Source organism: Pongo abelii, chromosome 10, assembly GCF_028885655.2.
Source record: "Pongo abelii isolate AG06213 chromosome 10, NHGRI_mPonAbe1-v2.0_pri, whole genome shotgun sequence".
Classification (NCBI taxonomy): Eukaryota; Metazoa; Chordata; class Mammalia; order Primates; family Hominidae; genus Pongo; species Pongo abelii.
Genome location: NC_071995.2, coordinates 83,445,294 through 83,467,950, shown reverse-complemented (window position 1 = coordinate 83,467,950; position 22,657 = coordinate 83,445,294). Strand labels below are relative to the sequence as shown.

At 32.1% G+C, this 22,657-nt stretch overlaps 1 protein-coding gene across 10 annotated transcripts in view; it reads right to left on the bottom strand.

Annotated features, from left to right (window-relative positions):
• Nucleotides 1–22,657, bottom strand: part of LRRIQ1 (leucine rich repeats and IQ motif containing 1) — a 243,654-nt gene that overhangs the window by 93,444 nt on the left and 127,553 nt on the right. For all 10 annotated transcript variants that reach the window (XM_063712208.1, XM_054527442.1, XM_054527444.1 and 7 more), the window contains 5 exons: nt 13,713–13,802; nt 12,935–13,056; nt 12,325–12,420; nt 11,985–12,067; nt 4,595–4,696 (listed from right to left, as the gene is read on the bottom strand). In XM_063712208.1, the coding sequence (XP_063568278.1) occupies nt 4,595–4,696; nt 11,985–12,067; nt 12,325–12,420; nt 12,935–13,056; nt 13,713–13,802 (493 nt within the window). The remainder of the gene's footprint in view (nt 1–4,594; nt 4,697–11,984; nt 12,068–12,324; nt 12,421–12,934; nt 13,057–13,712; nt 13,803–22,657) is intronic.

Sequence of the window (22,657 nt, the reverse complement as noted above, 5' to 3'; positions counted from 1 at the left end):
AGAGGGAGGAAACCAGGGGCTGAAAAACGGTACCTGTTTGTTACTATGCTCTTTATCTGGGTGATGGGATCATTTGTAGCCCAAACCTCAGTATCATACACAATTTAAAAAACTGCCCATGTTACCCCTGAATCTAAAATAAAAGTTGGAATTATTTTTAAAATGGTCCCTCTTTACTAAGAATCTAACAGACTTGATATTTAATATTATTAATATTGATATTAATAATAATATCAATAATAACATTATCCAAGGTAGCAGCTAACTATAGGTCACAAATCAAATCTTCATTACCATGTTGGCACTAAATGAAATCCTAAATTATATTAATGCAACTATGAGAAAGGAATAAAAACCAAAATTGATTATGGTTTTCTCAGAGTTTTACCTTACTTTAATAATTAGTCTTTACTTTTTTCCTAAGTATTTTAATTCTAAGTGGTATAAATTTCAGGGTTACCTGGTAATCTTTTTTCTCTAACATTTGTATTTTGTTTTGATTTTGCAAGCTTTATTTGTCAGAGAAATTATTACCATTTCCCTTCAGCCACTTGTTTTCTGTGTAGAAACCTTTGTCAAGTCACCTATCAATCTCTCAATACTACAGTTTTATCATCTGTAAAATGTTGACAGTCATAATACCTTTCTCAAAGTTTCTGAAAGCACTTAATCAGAGAACGTAAGTAAAACTCTCAGCGCAGTACTTAATAATAAATGGAATAAAGAGAACTAATTGTAAACAAGAAGAAGAAGGAATGCCATACTTTTAAAATGACTATTGCTAATGATTACATTTTGAGCACTTAATATGTACTTAGATTGTGTGTTCCAAGCTTCTCACAAATAAAATCTATGTAATCCTCACAATACTCCCGATGCCTAAGTACTGTTCGCCTCTTATTTCATAGATGAAAAATAATGAGAAACAGAGACGTTAAACAACTTCCCAAAGGCCACAGAGCTAATAAACGATAAAGTCAAGATTCAAACTGTGTTGGACTAACTCCAGAATCTACACTAATGTCCATTATGCTATGCTTGTTCTTATGCAAGTGATAAATATAAATGATGTCAGAGCTCCAAACTAAACAATTAAAACAGAAAAAAAAAGAAACTTGGCTGCAGATCTTCAAGGCAATAACCAAGAAATTGTTTTGAGTTCTAAGACAATATAGGATACTGAAATCCAAGTAGGTATTACAGGTTGGTAACAAAGGTAAACAAAGACAAGCATCTGATTCAAAATAAATATAAATAAATAAATAAAATAAGCCAATGTTAAATCTGCAAAATGTTCAGGCTCTCAGACTTGTCTCATAGGAACAACTGGCTAATAGCTGACACATGGCACATATATGAGGTGACTCTGGGGACAGGCGTGGTCAAAGGCTCCTCAGACTTGATTAGGTTAAAGATCTAAATCTGGTAGCCAGACAAAAATGGTTAACATTTTATGAATATAGAAAAAATAGAAGGACATCCTGTAAAACATGGACTGTTAAAATGGTATAATATTTTACCTTATATTTTTAATATAATTTGACATTTAATATCAACTATTCCTTGAATTTAAGCATACTTTTAATCATAGACCAACAGAGATATATCTACCATCCTTTCTTGCTACTAATGTTTTTGCTAGGGATGTTCAGAAAAAGCCACAATAAAAATCAAATTTGTAAGAAGAATCATGGAAACCCCATATAGTCAATATTGCAAAGTGGAGATAGAAAGTAAATTTTTTTAAAATTTATACAATGTTACTAAAATAAATGTGGATTTTAGAAAGCAATAGTCAAGCAGTTCTACAGTATGATCCAATTTCAACAAAACCAAGGAAATTATAAGACAGTGTTGGCATACCATTGTGCTGAGATACAGTTCCACAAGGAATTATTCAATATGAACCTACAGGAAAATTTAATGTTGATCTTCCTCACTTTTCTGGGGGGCATCAGATGCCCAACCACTAATTTTATCTGTTTTTTTTTTCTTAAGGAATAAAAGATCTTCCAATGTTCTAAAACTAGATTTGGTGATGGTTATGTAACTGTAAATATAGTAGAGTTCATTGTATTGTGCTTTTAAAAGGGGTGCATTTTATAATAAGAAAGTTGTATCTCAAAAGAATTGGGTTCAGGAGGCACTCTCTACTGGGCAGTAGGAGTTAGTTGGGATATTTCTTTGGAAGCTGCACTCTGTGGCATCAGGAAATATCTGTGATTCTCTGAAGTGAATAATTCCAGAGCAGCAGTTAAAGACAACATGGGGTTCAACTTGGCCAGCAATGAACAAATGATTTTGCCTCACTTTTCATCACTGTTTTCCCCTTATAAAAAGGGACAAGAATAAACATATTAACTGTTAAAAAACATCTTCCATATAAAACAGTTTTTGCCAAGCCTATTCCTAAACAAACAACAACAAAAACCTACAGTACATTAGAAAATCTGGTAAATACATAAAACTCATTCAGTGAAATTAATGAAATGCCAAATGTACTTTACTTGGTTCCAAAAGAAAGCAAACTAAACAAAATTCACTTGGGGGAAAGAAAACGAAATCATAGAACATCATACATCATAAAGCTTATGTGGAAATGTTTTATATTCTATAGGCCACTTTGAATTTATCACTACTTTGAACTATTTCTAGCATATTTTATACCAGTACACAATTCAATAAACATATCATACATACATATTATACTATTCTAGATGGTAATTTAGCTTCACATTTAATAGAACAAGATAGGATGCAAGATAACATATTAGGAGAGATTTCTCTTTATGAGTCTGAGATATGTGTTAAATTAAAGGATAAAAACACCCTGCTTATCTTTCTTCCTAGGCAGTTCTTTTCTAATGCAACAACATTCCCATTTAATAAACAATGTCTGTAGAGTTGTTACTGATTTTAGCAGAATTTCTACATTTTTTAAAAAAAGACTGAAATGGTAGAGTTAAGACTATAACAATGAAATATACTCAATGATTAAAACCCAAGCCTTATTTTAAATTGGGAATATATTTTAATTCTATCAAAATATTAATCCATAAATATTTGTTGAAATAATATTGTGTTTTGACATGGATAATGGGCACCAAAATTTTTAAAAGTTTTACTATGGAAAATATTTAATACAAAAAAAGAATGTAAAGGAAACCTTTACACACTATCATCTGTTGGTCCAACAATTTCAATAATTTCCCACACTTGCTTTATTTATCTTTCTGTGTATGTTTTTATTATTAATTTTTTTTTTTTTTGAGACAGAGTCTCACTCTGTCGCTCACGCTGGAGTGCAGTGGCGAGATCTTGGCTCACTGCAAGCTCTGCCTCCCGGGTTCACCCCATTCTCCTGCCTCAACCTCTGAGTAGCTGGGACTAAAGGAGCCAGCCACCACGCCTGGCTAATTTTTTGTATTTTTAGTAGAGACAGGGTTTCACCGTGTTAGCCAGGATGGTCTCAATCTCCTGACCTCGTGATCCGTCTGCCTCGGCCTCCCAAAGTGCTGGGATTACAGGCGTGAGCCATCGCGCCCAAACTATTGCTATCTACTTTACGGAAAATTCTAGACTCCATGACTTCTAACCCTACATACTTCAGTAGGCATTTCTAGGATGGTGTAAATTTGGTGGTTAACAAACTTTTCTTTAGTTTTAGACATTACAAAACAGAAATGTAAATCAAACTGTTTCCACTTTCAATCGTGCTATGAAGATGCCTAAATTTTAAGATTTATTTAAATCTTATAGAAGACAAAATATTGAAAATGTTCATAGGTCCTTTTCATTAAAATATGATTCCCTTTTTCTATTAAAATTGCTATCCAAAGTATAGGTTAAATTATAAAAAATTTATACTAAAATGAAAATTTAAAACTAAATAAAAATTTTATACTAAAAAAAGTAGTATAAATTTTTAGTATAAAAACTAAAAAACATTAATATTAAAAGGAAAGCAGATGGCAAACGTTTTAAGTCATGTTTGCTGTACTGTTTTGCATCATGCTTGCTACTTTACTACATTTAAATATTTCTGTTTAATAATTTAAGTTCATGTTTTTTCTGAATGTTGAAATCAGAGATATAATCAGAACTATCACCACCTAGATGTGCAAATCCTTCACTCCAACAGTGAGTTGAGCAAACTTCAAATATTGTAAAATATTTTAAATTCCAGAGTATAATTTATAGGGCTTAATACAATTTGTGTAAATTGGCAGTAAACAGAATATCATTTCAACATGTGATCACTTCCACTGATACAAGTTAATATATCTGTCACTGTAAAATTTAAATAACATTAATGTCACTGATGATACATCATTATAAAACGTTCATATATAAATAAAAAAATTAAAATTTATGTAAACATTGATACAAATTTTCAATGACTATATCAATATTTCAGCACACTAAATTAGCACTTCAGCTTTAAGAGCCATATTTTGAGTTATTCAAGTATATGTTATACATAATTCTTTATATATATACTTTATAATTAAGAATAAAAAATTTATTGTAAATACAATTCTTTTAATCTTTCTTTATCTTTTTTCCTCTCTATGTATCTGTTATTAAGCCATACCTTCGAAGTAACCATCTCTTCTGGGCTGTACCATATTTGGTGATTTTGGAACAGACACTTTCTTTTCATTGTTTTTGAATAAGGCTAGACGCACAGTGGAATCTAAACAAAACGAATAAGAAAGGAGAAAAGTTCATCTTTGGTTAATTCCTTCTCTAAATGTCCACATATTTCTTATATGGTGGTAGTAAAAAAAAATTCACTTTATAAAGCTCTATGAAATTGATGATGACATTATATTAAGCTTCATAACATGGAAACGTAGCCAACCATGTACGTATTATTGGTTATCTGATTAAACACATAGCCAATACTTAAAGAACAGAAATACTCTACTTTTCCATCTAAACTGTGGGGAGATGGAATACAAAAGATGGAAGCAAGACAACTAATGGAATAAGAAACAGGTAGGAAAAGGTTATTTCATTAATTTAACACCTAAAATAATGGTTTCTCTTTGCCCTAATGTATTTTCAGATAACAAAGATGTATAAATTTTCTCCATATATTCAAAGCCAAGAATATTGAAGATCTACTAATATTACAAAAAATAGATTGTGAATGTAGACTATACATAATATATCAAATTAAGAAACAAGATTTTTAATGTTGTAAATACAAAATTACATATTTTAATTAAATGCTAAAGTAGTAAAAATAAATAGTATTTGCATAGCTATTCTCCAGCATGAGCAACCTGACAATTTCCTTTAGTCTTCTAGTAATAATTCATCTTTACTAAGTATGATTTACATTTTTCACAATGATTGTACTTCTCAAGATTAGGGAAAATGTTGGACAATGTTTAGGTACATTTCATAAGTATTAATATATGTAATCTCAGGTGTTATTAAAAGTTTCTTATGAATTCAATATGAACTATCAGTAAGAATAATAAAAATCTGTGTATATATATTTCATAAAATAAGTATTATATATCATCTAAGTCATTTACAAAAGAAAATGACATGTCAAAGAAGAATTAGTCAATGAGGAAAGACATTACCATGGGCTTACAAACTGTTTGGTGTGTTATAACCATCTCTCTACTATCTTGCTCTTCTTGCCTTTTTATTTGATCTATGTATTTTCTGACAACATCACAATTCAGCAGATCTGGGTTAGATCCTAGTGCCAAATTTTACTAGTTGTATGACTCGGGAAAAACTGTTCTCACCTTCTGTCTCTTCCTCTGTCCAACAGAAGTAATATTGTCTTTGAAGTACTAGTAGTACTGTACAAATTAATGAGACCATTTGTGTAAAAAAACAAGTCCCATGCACACATTCGTGTAGGTTCTCAACAAATAACAGCTAATAGACGTAATTATGACATCAACAATGAAACATTTCCAGTTTATATTCTTAGAAAAAAAACTTACATTCTTCATAAAATTTACTGCGATATATAAAAATACATAGAACCATAATTGGCTCCATTTCATTTAACACAGTGCGCTGAACAGAAGCTATGGATATTTTATAAGTTCTTTGGCATTTCCTTGGCCAAATAATAAAACAATCATACTTTCCTCATACTATTATCAAGGTCAAATAATTTAATATGTACAAAATATTTAGAAAGGTTATCTAGCTCAAGTTACTCAAAATAATTTTATTCTCCAAGAGCAATAGTGCTACTTATCAGTCGTTCTGATTACATCAGCATAAATTGATTTAATCTTGAATTAATTCAAATTGCAAAGGGATAATTATAAAAAGTAAGAAACATGGTACTTTTAGACAGAAAAAAAAATCACTTGATTTTGATAGTCCCTGAAAATACCACTGGTAATAATGCAGTATTCTTACCTCAATACAAAAAGAATAAATAAATAAAAACACAACCCAGTTAAAAAAAAAGCCAAGGGATAAGGTAATTGTAAACAGTATAGTCTGTTACATGTTTTAATTCATTATAAAGTCAGTTTTGTACACTTAAGTCTACTCCTCTGTGGTAATCAACAGCAGGTGTAAGTTGCCTTTTAAACATAATCTTTGTATCTCCCAGCAATGACTTGCCCAGTGTTGGGGAAATAGGTATTAAATAGATGTTCAAAAATGTTTCAAGAAACCCCTAGGTAAGTAACCATGTCCCTATTATGTATGCGTCTCTATACTTAACAGTTTCTTATTTCATTTAAATAATATAATTTGCTATTGTGAATAATGCGGCAATAAACATACGTGTGCATGTGTCTTTATAGCAGCATGATTTATAGTCCTTTGGGTATATACCCAGTAATGGGATGGCTGGGTAGAATGGAATTTCTAGTTCTAGATCCCTGAGGAATCGCCACACTGATTTCCACAAGGGTTGAACTAGTTTACAGTCCCACCAACAGTGTAAAAGTGTTCCTATTTCTCCACATCCTCTCCAGCACCTGTTGTTTCCTGACTTTTTAATGATCGCCATTCTAACTGGTGTGAGATGGTATCTCATTGTGGTTTTGATTTGCATTTCTCTGATGGCCAGTGATGGTGAGCATTTTTTCATGTGTTTTTTGGACCCAAATGTCCAACAATGATAGACTGGATTAAGAAAATGTGGCACATATACACCATGGAATACTATGCAGCCATAAAAAATGATGAGTTCATGTCCTTTGTAGGGACATGGATGAAATTGGAAATCATCATTCTCAGTAAACTATCGCAAGAACAAAAAACCAAACACCGCATATTCTCACTCATAGGTGGGAATTGAACAATGAGAACACATGGACACAGGAAGGGGAACATCACACTTCGGGGACTGTTGTGGGTTGGGGGGAGGGGGGAGGGATAGCATTGGGAGATATACCTAATGCTAGATGACGAGTTGGTGGGTGCAGCGCACCAGCATGGCACATGTATACATATGTAACTTACCTGCACATTGGGCACATGTACCATAAAACCTAAAGTATAATAATAATAATAATAATAATAATAATAAAAGAAAAAAATATATAATTTTAGTTAAGCATTATAGTATCCATATTATTAAATTCCTTGTACAATCCCTTTTCAACTTCTATAATTCTAATTTATCTCATTGTTTTATTTTAGTATTTTTCTTCTTACATACAAATCTGGTTATTATTACCCATTTTTGGCAGGTGCCAATTATAGCAGTGCTGTAAAATAAGCTTGAATAACTAGCAATATTTCATAATCTTAAAAGGAGTACTATTTACTAATTTAAATTTTCCCAAATATAAGCATATATTTCCATGACTAAAATGCACAAACATACTGTAAAATGTATATTAGTGACTTTTATCTATTTTTTTAGTCAATTGACATTCACTGGATATCTATCAGGTGCTAGGCCTGGTGGTAGTATGTCTGACATGTCAAGAGTGTTTCAGCCCTCAAGGATTTTAATATTCAGATGAATTTTATTATTAATTTTTTGTTGTTGAGAGCATAACACAGTAACATCTGATCAAAATTCTTGTAAAATCTTTCTGGAAATTGATGTGGTAAACAAAATAAATCTTGAATAAACTTCATTTTGGTAGAGTTTTGTCTGTACTATTCCCTGTTGGTCCCTCCCCCTTAACATTCTTTAGTTACATTTATTATCATTCTGCAATCTGATGGCTTTGCTATAGCCCATGAATTGTTTACTTGACATAAATAATTAGCCTTTTTTAATGCTGGCTTAGTTCCTGGCAGAAAATCCATGTTAGGTCTTCATCCTATGTTCCTTAAACCTCTTACCAGCTACTCTCTACCAAAATCTCTATACTCAGACCCCATTCTCTCTGAGCACTCTGAGGAGTGCTCCACATCAAAACCAAACACCCACTCCCTTTCTGCATCCACCTCATCTCAGTCTTGCTACCAATTACACTCAGTGTTGTGAGATTATTGACCCTGCATGTTTTCAATAAACCAGTAACTCTCACCTTACACAGGCTCTTCACTGTATTACTGAATTCTAAACTTCCTTGGATATCTGCTAAATTTCAACACAGATCACCAAATTCTGAAATTGCTTCTGTGTATGAAGCAACAATAAAAACAAACAAACAAACAAATAAAACCCAGAAATACAAGACCAGTCATTATTTGTTCAAGCTTATGCCAATCAAGAGGTTAAAATCAATTACTCACTAGGAAAAACAACCACCATAACCCAAACGTAAACTGTATAAGTAATGATAACTCCTCACAATTTTAGATTTTACCCTGTAGCTTCCAATCAATTCCTCCTCTTCCTTCTCCACCCTCCTCCTCTTTTAATCAGATGGTCTCACTTATACCAATAGAAGTCATCAATACTAAGTCTCCCCTAGTAGCTGCCCATACCACATCTTTCCTCAGTTTCTTGCCTCTTCATAAATGAGCTTCCTCATATTCTTCCCTCTCTCTGCAACTGATTCCATTACATTCTACTTTCTTAAATTAATTGACCCTCTGCTTTTTGCTGTATTTTCATTTTCATCTTAAATAAATAAAATATTATTGACTCATATCCCTTGACTGATAAAAACATGTACAAAATACAAACAGAAAATATGAAGTGCTTGCTACTGAGCAGTCTAAGTTTTCTGTGGCAGAAATTTGAATTAAAGCTGCCATACTTCTTGCAATTGTGCTCCATTTCCTTGAGGATTACTACTTTGTTAGATTGTAGGACATAATTTATTACATTAATTAATTGTTCGTATTCTCTGACACCCCTCCTGCCATGCTCCCCACTTCCACAGATCTAGTTAGTCTCACAGCAGTTTTATAGACGATGTTGCCCTCTAGTGGCTTAAAAATTTCAAGTTGGCAAGTTGTCCATGTAAGATATGTATCTCCAAGTATATTTAAAAATTGCTAGTAAATCTTTCAGTGTTTAACCAAATTTAGATATTTAAAACATTGCTTTAACTCATTAGTGAGTAAAAAATTTAAATTATGGTCATTATCTGAGACAGATGCAAGTAAGTTAATGGTATATCACAGATTGATTGAATTATAAAACTGGAAAAAGTACTGAACATTTTTTATTCTATAAGAAGAAAACCTGAGGCACAGAATCTTAAATAATTTGCTCATAGATACAAAATGAAATAAGTTGTACATCATCAACTGAACAGAAGATAGACAAAATGTGATGATTAGAAAAGATCTCTCAGATTTTCTTTTTCATGCTTTTCACCATTAATCCTCTCTTTAATGTTTCTAATCTGTATATCTGTTGTGAATGAAGAATAGAATGAAAAAAGCAAGAAGAGTACAAAACTTATCACTAAATTTTACATTTCAGCGTTCATGTTTTAAACATAAAATGTTTTGTTTCATTATTCTAATATATTGATGAAAAAAAGCAAAACAAAAGTGATACATAGAGATACAAAACCTTACACAGTAATAAGAATGCAATTTGGATTATAATCATGTTATTAGAGTAATAGTCCCCATAAATATTATACAATTGCCATTTAGGATTTTAACCTAACCCAAAATGTTAAGTTAAAGATGTGGTCATTAAGTTGGACGTCTGGTTATCTTCTTTCATTTGTTACCCTGTCATGCCCCCTTGTGACTGATAAAAGAGGTTTAATTTTTGCCTGATAATTATCTCTAGTCGTGGCCATTAAAGCAATGATTTTTATGTACTATCATATATTCCTTACTGAATCCTTTGCTAAAACACTTGCTATGCTGCTTTATAAAAAATGTTCTCACCCCCCACAAAACCCTCAATTACAAGAGTTGGCAAGAAAGACCTATATATTTCCCAGAGACAGAATCATATGGGAAGTCTGACAAGCTAAGCTTTTCCTCTGCTTTCACTACTGGAGGCTATTTATTGCAAACATTACAAATACTTTTAAAAGTGGGCCTAGCAAAATTCCTTGAATACAACTATGTCATAATTATTCGTTGAATATTGGCTGAATCAGTTCTTAAACCACCTCTGATATTTGAACTTGCCCCAGGAGTTTCAGAAATTGTTACTATTCTCAAAACAGTTGTTTAAAGAATGTTTTTGATACTGCTGAAGATGGGTAGAAATAGACATCAAAGCAATAATAGAGTTTATTACACTACCAGATTTACACTACTAGATTCTATATCTAGAGAACTGAAAGAGAATCTCACTATCGTTAAGAGTTTGGAGTTACTATTTCACTGGGTAACCACCACATAGCATTCAGTTCAGAGAAGCCTGATGAACTTAATAGGCACTTACAAAATGAGAGTGCAGGAAGTACAAACAAATTAAAAAGCAAGGTGTTTATATTTTCTTTAAAAATGCTTGAAATGTTAATGTTTTAAACCTGAAAAAATTTACTACTCAATAAAAATGTTATCATGAAAAAGTAAAAAAATTAAGATATCACTAATATAACAATAAGGTATGCAAGTTGAACACTTCAGAATATAAAAATGAATCACCAGTAACTTATCAACGGCTAGTAATGATGTGCCAATAAATATCAGTTATTCCTTGAAAATCAAAAGCACTTTTGCAATATTTACTTGTTTTAAAATTTTATATTTATATCTGGTTCTTAGAATTTACTGAATTATAATTAAAATATAATTAATAGAAAAAGATAAAAATAGTTTTATGAAATATTTTTTCATATGATTACATAAGCTAGATCTATAGGAAAAGTATATCTTTATTGCACCACTCATGAGTAACCAGTCTTTTTTGGAAACTGTTTACTAACAATAAGAACTTTAGAAAACAAAACTGATGTACAAAAGAAATGCATGTTCTTATATTTATATAAGTAAATATTTACAGTTATATATAAAGTTACATGCAATTATTTTGAATAGTTTTAATTAAAGATATCATAATATCCTGATATTTCTTCTCTGACTCCATATATTAAGTAATTACACTAAAATGATTAGAGGTATCCAAAGAAAAACAAATGATTTAAAGAGTAGCCTCGTAAGTGGGATAGAATAAAAGATGCTTTAGAACATTTCCCAAGTCCTACAAAATCACAAAATATATAAACTTTGCTTTTCCAAGATTCTAAGTTGTGAAGTCTTCATAGCTAAAATCCATTGAACTGATACATTTATATAATTTATTGAATAATCAAGCAATTTAAAAGCACACAAAAGACTAAGGAGTGAAGCAGATACTCTTTAGAGTCAACATTTCCCAAAATGAACCAGTTTTAAAACAACTTATAATTCTCAGTAAACAATAGATAGATCAATAGCAAAGTATATAAGAAAGAGCCGAAAAAAGTAAAAATAGTGTTTGAGTATAAATCATTCAATGGCATAGCATAATTTTATTTTTTTCAGAGTATCTTAGACATAGTCATCTGTGAATTGATTACTGTTCTTATTAAACATAATTTATAAAATATATTTTAAAGAAATTATCTTCAATTTTGCATACAGTTATTATTCATAGAGCACTAACTACTCACCTATTTTTTTCTTTAGTTTCTTCGATTTCATTTTCTGTGCCCTCTTCAACATTTGCTGAGCAGTAGAAATATCCTTAAAGCCCCTATTAAAAGTTTAAATATAATAAAGGTAAAACAAATACCCGGATCATATGTAGATATGCATATACATATAGACATGCATACCTGAATTATAGCATACTAAAATAAATGTGAATTCCCATTTAAGAAACTAAATTAATCAGATGGATAATTTCTTAAAAACTAATATAGGTATTCTTAAAATCTTGAAAAGTATCTGTCTTGGACTTTTAGCAATCTCTCAATTTTTAAATTTATTAGTGTCAAATTGACTACATACCACTCTTCTGAAATTTTTTTTTCTTTTTCAGATTTTAGCAAACTCTTTCTACTGGTCTTTGATTCAGGTGTCCAGGAAGAAGTTTTATTTTCTGATCTGGCAATAGAAAAATACCACTTTTAACTGAATCAACACAAGTATATCAGCACTTTTTAAAACTACAAACTGTTTATGTTGTCTCAAACTTGGAAATAAAATCTAAGTTAGCAAAAAACATTATCTTGAAAGGCAATAAAAGTCTGCCATTAATTTAAAATGTTTACATTTCAATTACTTGAAGCATATTTCAATCCCTTTGTGAAAAGTAACACAGCACTGGAATTTTTAGTCTAATCATTATCTGTACCTATATAGTATTTAAAGATCCACTTGTTTACAATAATTAATTACATTGTTTCCCTGACATATAAATTTTGTAGTTGCTTTAATGTATCTACTTCATTCATTTTCCTTACACTGAAAACTCTTCATGACCATGATGTTTTTAACACTAAATATTCTGTTTTCTAAAGTAAATTCACATCTAGTTTTATAATTGTACTACTTTTGTATGATATGTAATACTGTTGTCATTCACAGGTTGATTCCCTAAAACAGTAGTTTAGCTTACCTGCTATTAAATTGTGTGTGTTCTGAAGAAGACAAATTTTCTTTGTCATTACATAACCATGCTTGAGCTGGATTACTTGGTAAATTAAACGAAGTATCATCCCATTTTAAGTTTCCAGGAATCTTTTCACAAAAAAAGTAAATAAGTGTGAAGTAAAATAAAAAATCCTAGCATTTATGTTGTATTATTTTACATGCATATTACCAAATAGCCTCCTAAGGGAAACTCATTATAAAATTAAAAATTATAATAAAATGAAATTTATGTAATATATTATACGTGTCCTTTGTTGTAGTGGTGGAAATTATGCTTTTTGGGATAGCTCTCATATAGAAAATGATTAATTGCAAAGATCTTTAAAAATCTCAGAAAACTAAAACTTCAAAGATTATCAGATAAATAACAGATATTGCAGTCCATTGACCTCTGACTGAAAATCTTCAGCTGTTGCCCTCTTAATGCATATTTTTGTATTTTTAAAGTGCTGTCAACTAGTGATTTTAGTCTACTGCCAAATATGCAGCTGAAGCATATCATTTTTTTTTCTTTTGCTACTGTGAAATAAAGTGTTGAAAGAAATCCAAAATAAAGAAAAAAAGGAGCAAATGAAAGAAAAGCTACATGAAAAATTACATCTGGGGATGAGGAGGAAGTCAGAGGCTTCTAAAAGTAATTATGTTTTTCAAGTCAATAAATTGTATTATTAATCACTGCAACATAGCATAACCTTAAGAAATGAGCAAAGATCGAGGACTCAGAAGTTTCCATGACATGTTACCTTTGGCCAATGCAGCTGGTTTGAAAGAAGCAGTGTTTGTGAAGGGAAGCGGGTGGAATCTAATGCTAGCCATTCTTCTTCTAAGGCAGCCTGCACAAATAATATTAAAATGTATGTAATTTAGCTTACATAACTTTTACAATGTTTCTTTTAATTCATCTTATAGACTACAAATGTTGACAAAGTATATCAGAATTTTTATTTACAGGAAATTTTCTACTTACTATTGTGAGATGATATTCATCTGTTTAATGAAAACATGCTAAAAGTGGGATAAGACTTTTCATCCCTAAGTTTTGGATAAAGTGAAAACTTGATATTTGAATGCTCTAAAAAATGAGGTGCAGACTCTTCAGTGTATTTAACTGTTTATAACTATGACTCTGAGCCAAATCTAGATGGAACTGAGTAAAGTCATTTTTTTAGCTCCTACAGTACCGACATCACTACTGAAAATTTATAGTATTTGAATATGTTAGTGTCAGTTTTTCTATAAACAGTCTATAAACCAGCTTTTTCTTAGATTTTTTTTAATTTCACAAATTTTCTGAATAGAGTAAAAAAACCACATTTTGTGACAATGAATTAAACAATACAAGGAACATGGTCCCTGATTTATATTCTCTAATTCAACTGTTCAAATAACAAAAATATAAATTTAAGCCCACATTTGGGAATTCCCATTTTAAACTCCCTCTCTTAAAACATCTTTCTCCAATATATGGGATTTCCAAATTTATTCTATCTTTCCACAATGGAACCTGCTAATTGTATTAGTGTTGTATAATTTAGGATGTAATTATCTGATTTTTACTTGATTGAATATATAATATGGCTTAGAATTAATTTCTATGTTTCTGTATTTTTTTTGGGAAAAAAAGATGCTTAGAATACTAATTTCTTTTAAAAAGGTTCAAAAATAATCAAACATTTTATGATTTAAAACTAGAATAATTTATTCTGAGGGGATGTAAATGCAATTTTTCATTTACACAATTACAGTGTGTCTTGACTGCCTTTTGAAAGACCATTGGAAAGGCAGGCCTAGGACATATTGACTACAGGCAGGTAGTGCAATGACAGAATTTCACTTAATGAAATTTAGTCTTAGGATACCTGACCAAACTTGCACCATTTGAATGTTATGTAAATAGTGTGCCTCTGTTCAGTTGCTAGACAGATCAATTGTTAAATTTCTTCCAGGTAGCGAATATTAGCATATACATAGATATATATCTCTCTCACAGTTATATATGGTTTAATATATATTCGGTTGAATAATTGCTATTTTTCAGTTATATGAGAGGAATAAATTCAAGAGCTCTTTTGCACAACATGGTGACTATAGTTAATATAGTATATTCTTGAAAATCATTAAGAGAATACATTTTAAGCATTCTCACCACAAAAAAATGTTAACTATGTGAGGTAACGCACATGTTAATATACTCAATTTAGACTTTCAACAATGTATACATATTTCAAAATGTCATGTTTTACACAATAAACATATACAATTTTTATTTGTCAATTAAAAAATTCAAATTTCAGTATTCGTAAATAATTCAATATTTGTTAAAAAAAATGCATTCTTGGAAAAAGAGAGGAAGAGGCAGAGAGAGACAAAGCTCTCTCACCAGAGCCATGAGTATTCCTCTTTCTCATCCTCACAGAAAGAAAAGGGTTGAAAATGGCAGTCTAGAAACAATGGCTACAGTTCAGGGAGACTGTAAAATAAAAGGAAACACATATGCTTTGGTACTTTTGGAAAATTATAGAAAAAAAAAGATACAGCCATTTATTTCTAATATATTTAAGCCATGTATGTTGATTGCTTGTTAAATCAGGCTAGTAACTCAGTAAACTCCCACTGATTTATACAATCAGAATTCTCTCTTTAGCTCTTCATGAATGACAAATAAATCTAATGACTTTTCTGTTAAAATAAGGTGGGGATGGAAATTTTTATTTGATGTAAAATTGTAAACAGGATTTAGAACTTAGAGTTTTTTTGTTTTTTCTTTTCAATGACAAGTCATATCTCAGGGAAGATCAAGGGCCAGTATATCAGCTATAATTGAATTAGTATTTTTATTCTGCCGAAAACTGCTAAATTGATGAGAAAATGTGAAGGAGACAATATTACAAAGGCAACATGCCACCTGAGGAGTGGTTATGGAAAATGACCAGCACTGTCAGGCAAGTTGCCTGACTCTTACACTGATTTCATACAAACAGCCTTTTTTAAATTTTTATTTTCTTAAACACCTGCCAAACCATCTACTTTTTATATTCTCTAGAAATCCAGCTGTTTTCTCTCTTCAGCAGGACAAGATCCCACAAAGCACAATAAACTTCTTTGCCACATCATAGAGATGTTGATAGAGTGCTCTTCCTTGGAAAGGCTACATAAAATCTGGAGAAAATTGACATTTTCTAATTAATATCTAAAAGTACAGAAAACTTTGAAAATAGCTTTTTTTGGCTGAATAGAAAGTTTATAGAAACTTTTATAGAATCCCAGAACAATTATTTAACTACTGTCTCTTAGAAATTTCTAGAAGCATAAAGAGGTTTTATATAAAATGTTAAAGATGCTTTTGGTAATTATATAATCACAACCAAAAATATGTTACCGAGACAACAAATTTATATGTATTCAAGCTTATTAATATCAAATAGATTTGGCATTAATTACCTGGTATGCTGAGGGAAATAAAATCTCAAAATGTCAGGAGGAATTGGCTAAGAGTTATAAATATACCACTGTTTTTTAAAATGTATGTTAATATATCGTGCTTACCACTGCAAATTTATACAAATTTCAGTTGTTGCTTAAAAAAGCCTTCTACTCACATAGACCAATGGAACAGAACAGAGACCTCAGAAATAACACCACACATCTACAACCATCTGATTTTCAGCAAACCTGACAAAAATAAGCAATGGGAAAAAGATCTCCTGTTCAATAAATGGTGCTGAGAAAACTGGCTAGCCATATGCAGAAAACTGAAACTGGACAACTTCCTTACGCCGTATACAAAAACTAACTCAAGCTGGATTAAAGACGTAAATGTGAAACCTTGAATCATAAAAACCCTAGAAGAAAACCTAGGTAATACCATTCAGGACACAGGCATAGGCAAAGACTTCATGACGAAAATGCCAAAAGCAATTGCAACAAAAGCCAAAATTCACAAATGGGATCTAATTAAACTAAAGAGCTTCTGCTCAGCAAAAGAAACTATCATCAGAGTGAACAGGCAACCTACAGAATGGCAGAAAATTTTTGCAAATTTCCCATTTGACAAAAGTCTAATATCCAGAAGTTACTAGGAACTCAAACAAATTTACAAGAAAAAAACAAATAACCCCATCAAAAAGCGGGCAAAGGACATAAACAGACACTTCTCAAAAGAAGACATTTACATGGCCAACAAACATATAAAAAAAATTTCAACATTACCGATCGTTAGAGAAATGCAAATCAAAACCACAATGAGATACTATCTCACACCAGTCAGAATGACAATTATTAAAATGTAAAGAAACAATAGAGGCTGGTGAGGCTGTGGAGAAATAGGAACACTTTTACACTATTGGTGGTAATGTAATTTAGTTCAACCATTCTGGAAGACAGTATGGAGATTCGTCAAGCATCTAGAATCAGAAATACCATTTGACCCAGCAATCTCATTACTAGGTATATACCCAAAGGAATATAAATCATTCTACTAAAAGACACATGCACACATATGTTTACTGCAGCACTATTTATAATAGCAAAGTCATGGAACCAACCCAAATGTCCATTAATGATAGACTAGATAAAGAAAAGATGGTACACATACACCACGGAATACTACACAGCCATAAAAAGGAATGAGATCATGTCCTTTGCAGGGACGTGGGTGAAACTGGAAGCCATCATCCTCAGCAAACTAACATAGGAACAGAAAACCAAACACTGCATGTTCTCACTCATCAATGGGAGTTGAACAATGAGAACATATGGACACAGGGAGGGGAACAACACACACCAGGGCCTGTTGGTGGGTGGGGAGGCAAGGAGAGGGATCTTTGAGGACAGGTCAATAGGTGCAGTGAAACACCATGGGACACGTATACCTATGTAATAAATACACATGTTCTACACTTGTATCCCAGAACTAAAAGTAAAATAAATAAATACATCAAAAAAAAAAAAAGAAAGCCTTCTGTTCAGATATTCTTTAAATTACAACCAAGGATCTGGAAAGCTTTCTACCTACTTGAGAATTATTATCAAATGTACTTATTACTTATGTATTGAAAATGAAGTTGAACTTGGATAGATTTGTAACTGGCAATGGAGGCAGCGTTCATCTGGAGACATCACTTCTGGTTTTGGATTTGCAGCCTTTCTGATACAGCAATCAGGTACACTCCTATGGAAAAGCACCTATTGTCGTTCTATTTGATTCCTTTAGAAACTAAATGACTGGCACTTAGAGTTCTTGTAACTCACTGGCTTGATAATTCCCATTTTGGGTGGGACAACTTGAATTCAATGACTAACAAGGTGAGAAGGTCCCAAAAGGTTTCACTTGTAAAAAGAAAATGGTATACTCAAAAATGTGCCTCAGTAGCATTCGGCTTTTCATGAAAAAAAAAAAAAAATAGCAGCTATCTATCTCAGGGAATACTCATCGCCACTTCACTGCCTGAACCAAAGTTGCTGTCTCACAGGGACCTCAATTCACCCAAGTTCGCTTAAATTCTTGAGCCTGGTTCAGTGATGGTTTGGCTAAGCTGAAACCAAGCTGATTCTTGGACTGTTGCCAATGGCTTAACAGTTGGGTCTGCCACATGAAAAGCTAAAGACACCATGACTTGGGCCCTCAAATAGGGAAAGCAAATCACAGCTGCTTATAACCCTGTCTGTGTTATTCATACAGATGCCCATGGTAAGGGCCCATTCCCTAATGAGAATGACTGGAATCAAGTTACTGATTGGGTCTAACTTTATATCTAAGGTAGACCTACTTTTTATACCAGACTTGTGATTCCTAAAAAATTTGCTCATTTGTCTTATAGTGAAGGATGTCTCTCATCTTATGGATTTTTGTCCCTTCCTGTTGGAAAATTGACTACACTACACCTTCAAATCTTTGCCACTGTTAATATCTTTTAGGTTATCCATCAGCTGGCTTTGGCCATACAAATGTGGCCTTTGAAATTAGTTGCCTAAGTTTTCAGTTTTCTGTACCATTTGATTGTGACAGTTATGACACAAGCTAATCAACAATGAACTGATAGTCTGCGCCTACCTCTATCACCTCCTTCTATCCACACACCTAGATAAAGCAATTTTATCAGTAAGCATGTCTCTCCCCCCAAAAATATCATATTCTTGCAGCCACTTCCTAGGAAATGATTAGGAAAAATGCATAGGGGGTAATATAGATCTATTTGGACAACTCAGGATTCTATCCTGACTATTCCTGGGTATGATGAGTATCTCTTTTCTCTAACAGCGAGTATAGGCCAGAATGATTAAACAAGGTACAGCCTGGCCAAAAGAAGAGTAAGAGTATTCAAACTAATCTTAGTTATGGTTTATAAAAGGGCACTTGTTCCTTTTTCCTGAACTTTCAAGATGAAAGGTCTAAGTGTCAATAGAGAATGATTAGAAAAATGGTGAAGTTACAACTATTGAAATGTAACACCCTAATTTTGAGGGAGTAGGTGGAGAACAAAAAACCAGAATCTTTGAAAGGAATACCTTAAATCCTGGGAAGCATGAAAGAGGGAGATTTTTATCTTTTGAACTGCCCCTATAGCCTCCTTCAAAAACAAAAAAACTTCTGCAGGACTGTCCCAAACTGCTGCAAGCACCTTAAATTTAACTTACTAATGGACCTGCCATCCCCTTCCAAGGGGCTGTGAACACAATTTCATAGTAATTTACCTTAAGTTTACTAAGAAATCCATCAAGACAGCAGGGCATGGCCCCAGATGTTGTACTTCCCTTGTGAAACAGATGTGGATATTTTCCCCATCCCCATCCTCAGTCATTCCATGGGGTGACTTAGAAGGTGTGGTGGTCATAACATACTTTTAAGTGTTAAGTCAACAGCACTATATCCCTAGAAAGCATTCAGGTCAGCTTCAACTCGCTGACCAGGGTTATTCTGGATGGCAGAATTGTCCTGTAATTCCTTCCTGAGGGAAAAGAAGGAGTCCAGCTATAGTTGGATTAAAGTCTCAAGCCTATTGGGAAGATCAATTTAAAAATTAAGGAGAAAACACCTGGACTATTGATAGTAACCTTAATTGCATGAACCATGAGGCAAATCTAGTTGATTTTTGTCCCAGCCCCTGTCAGATTATTCAGGGTGGCCACTGGAATAGTATACTTATTAGAAAATTTCTCATCTAAAAACAAGGGATGGATATTTTTGGGATACAATTTTCCATGGATCTCTAACAATTCTGCATGACTTATGACAGATTTTGTTACAGACTATCTTTCCAAAGATGTTCATAAAACTAACAGAATGGGAAGGCAGAGACTGTGTTTCCCTTTGGAGTAGAGGGCAGAAATTTGTTTGCTGTCTGGTGTAAGAAAGATAACAACTTTCTGTGGAGCATAGGATGGGCAGGGTTGCTAACAGCCATTTAGAAGATATGGGATATCCTAGGCTCAAGACTACTAGGAAGACGTTCTTCAGATTTCCTCCTATGGAACTTGGGGGAAAAGGAGAATTGGTACATGAAGCTCTTGCTGCCTGCTGTCAAAGGTAATAAGTGTTTTTGTCTCTTGAAGTTTCATTTCTTCTATCAGCATCCTAACTTGTTAGAGTTCATGTAGGATAAAATCTCAGATCCCTCATAGTTCTTGGCACTTAATAAATTAGGGTAAACTATACTTAACAAAACTAAAATAAAATGACTCTTGGTTGTAAGTGTTCCTTGGTTAATCACTTGTTAAATGAAATCACATTTCAGAGAGGCAACAAATCAATATAAGGAAACATTTCGTGGATAGTTGATCTAGGCTTTTGGATCCTGGCTAATTTATCAAGATAATTTTATATTTACTCCTCTTATAAAAATTATAATTAACTGAAAACAATCCAATATATTTCTGATATTCCCTAAACTTAGAGCTATGTTTTTTTCTGTCTATTTACCTATCCTGGAACTAAGCATGGTGTCTGCCATATTGTAAGCATTGTTGACAGGAAAAAAAAAAAAGTTTGAAAAGATTTTATATAATTACATAAGGATATGTCTTAAAAATCCAGAAGTTTTAATCCTAAAGGCAACTATTTTTTTCAACTAAATCAATGAAAAAAGGGAAATCCTCGTCAGATAAGTTTTGTATACAGAAAAATTTGAGCAAGAAAAAAAGAAAGCAAAAAACAAAAACAAACAAAACAATTCGATTGCACCATCTGAAGTTTTAAGATGATTTTAAAATAAAGTGATGGCAATGGAAAAGGGGTAAAGATAGGTCAAAGGAAGTAATCTCCACAATGCAAACAAAATTATCCACTTAAAATATGAACAATATTTAACTCCCTTACTTGAAACCCAATAATAATATTCTATCACATTTGAAATAAAATCCAAAGTGCTTGACATCATATCCTAGGCCTAATGTGCACTGATTCCTGGCTACTTTTGTATTTCTTCTCTTCTCTGTTTTTTCTCCTTTACTAATCAGTCTACCTATTGTAAACTTTCTGTTCCTTTATTACGCTGATTTCCTATTTCAAGCCTTACATACTTGCCTGACACTTAGCCCAAAACAGTACACTGTTTTGTTTATATGAAACTTATTTCCTCACTTTATTTTCACATCTCTATTAAAGTGTTATACCTTATACAGGCCTTTCCTGATCAACCAATTAACCACTATGCTCTATACCTTAAACTTTCTTAATTTTTACAGTAATTTTCAATATCTTATTTTATACTATATATTTGTATATGTATTTATTGTCTGTTAACTCAAATAAAATGTAAATACTATGAAGTCAGGGATCTTATCTCTTTTCTTCACTGTGGTAAGAACAATGCCTAGAAGATTTAAAATGACTGTTTAGTACTGAAATACTCATTTATAAATATTTCAATTCTGGATTTGGAGACCATTATCCTAAGTGAACTAATGCAGGTTCAGAAAACCAAATACTGCATGTTCTCACTTATAAGTTGGAGCTAAACAATGAGTACACATGGACACGAAGAAGGGAACAACAGACACTGGGGCCTACTTGAGGGCGGAGGACAGGAGAAGGTGAGGATCAATAAACTAGTTGTCAGGTACCATACTTACTACCTGGATGATGTGATAATCTGTACTCCAAACCCCATGACACGTAATTTACCTATATAACAAAGCTGCACATGTACCCCTGAAACTAAAATTTAAAAATTTTAAAAAGATTTCAGTTCTGGCTCAATACAGGGACACATCTCTTGCTTCTTTAAGCTGACTAAAAAACAAAACATAAACACCTGATAGAAAGATATCTGCAAGTGATCCAGGTATTGCATTAAATTACAAAGGTTTGAAAATACCATACTTATTATGTTCAAGAAAATAGTGGACATGATAGAAAATTTCAACATATAAATGGAATTTATAAAAAAGAATCAATTAGGAATTTTATAACTAAAAAATAGAATAACAAAATAAGAATTCAATAGATAGGCTAAAAACATCATGAAATAAAGTAGGGAGGATGATTAATGAACACAAAGTAGGTCAGTAGGAAACATCCAAATTAAACTTTGAACACTCCATGACATTTGTCTGAGCAATGATTTTTAAAATATGAACCTAAAAGCACAGATAGACAACAAAAGCAAAAAACAGACAAATGGAGTTACATCAAATTAAAAAGCTCCAGTGCAGCAAAGCAAACAATGAAGAAAATGAAGAGATAACCTAC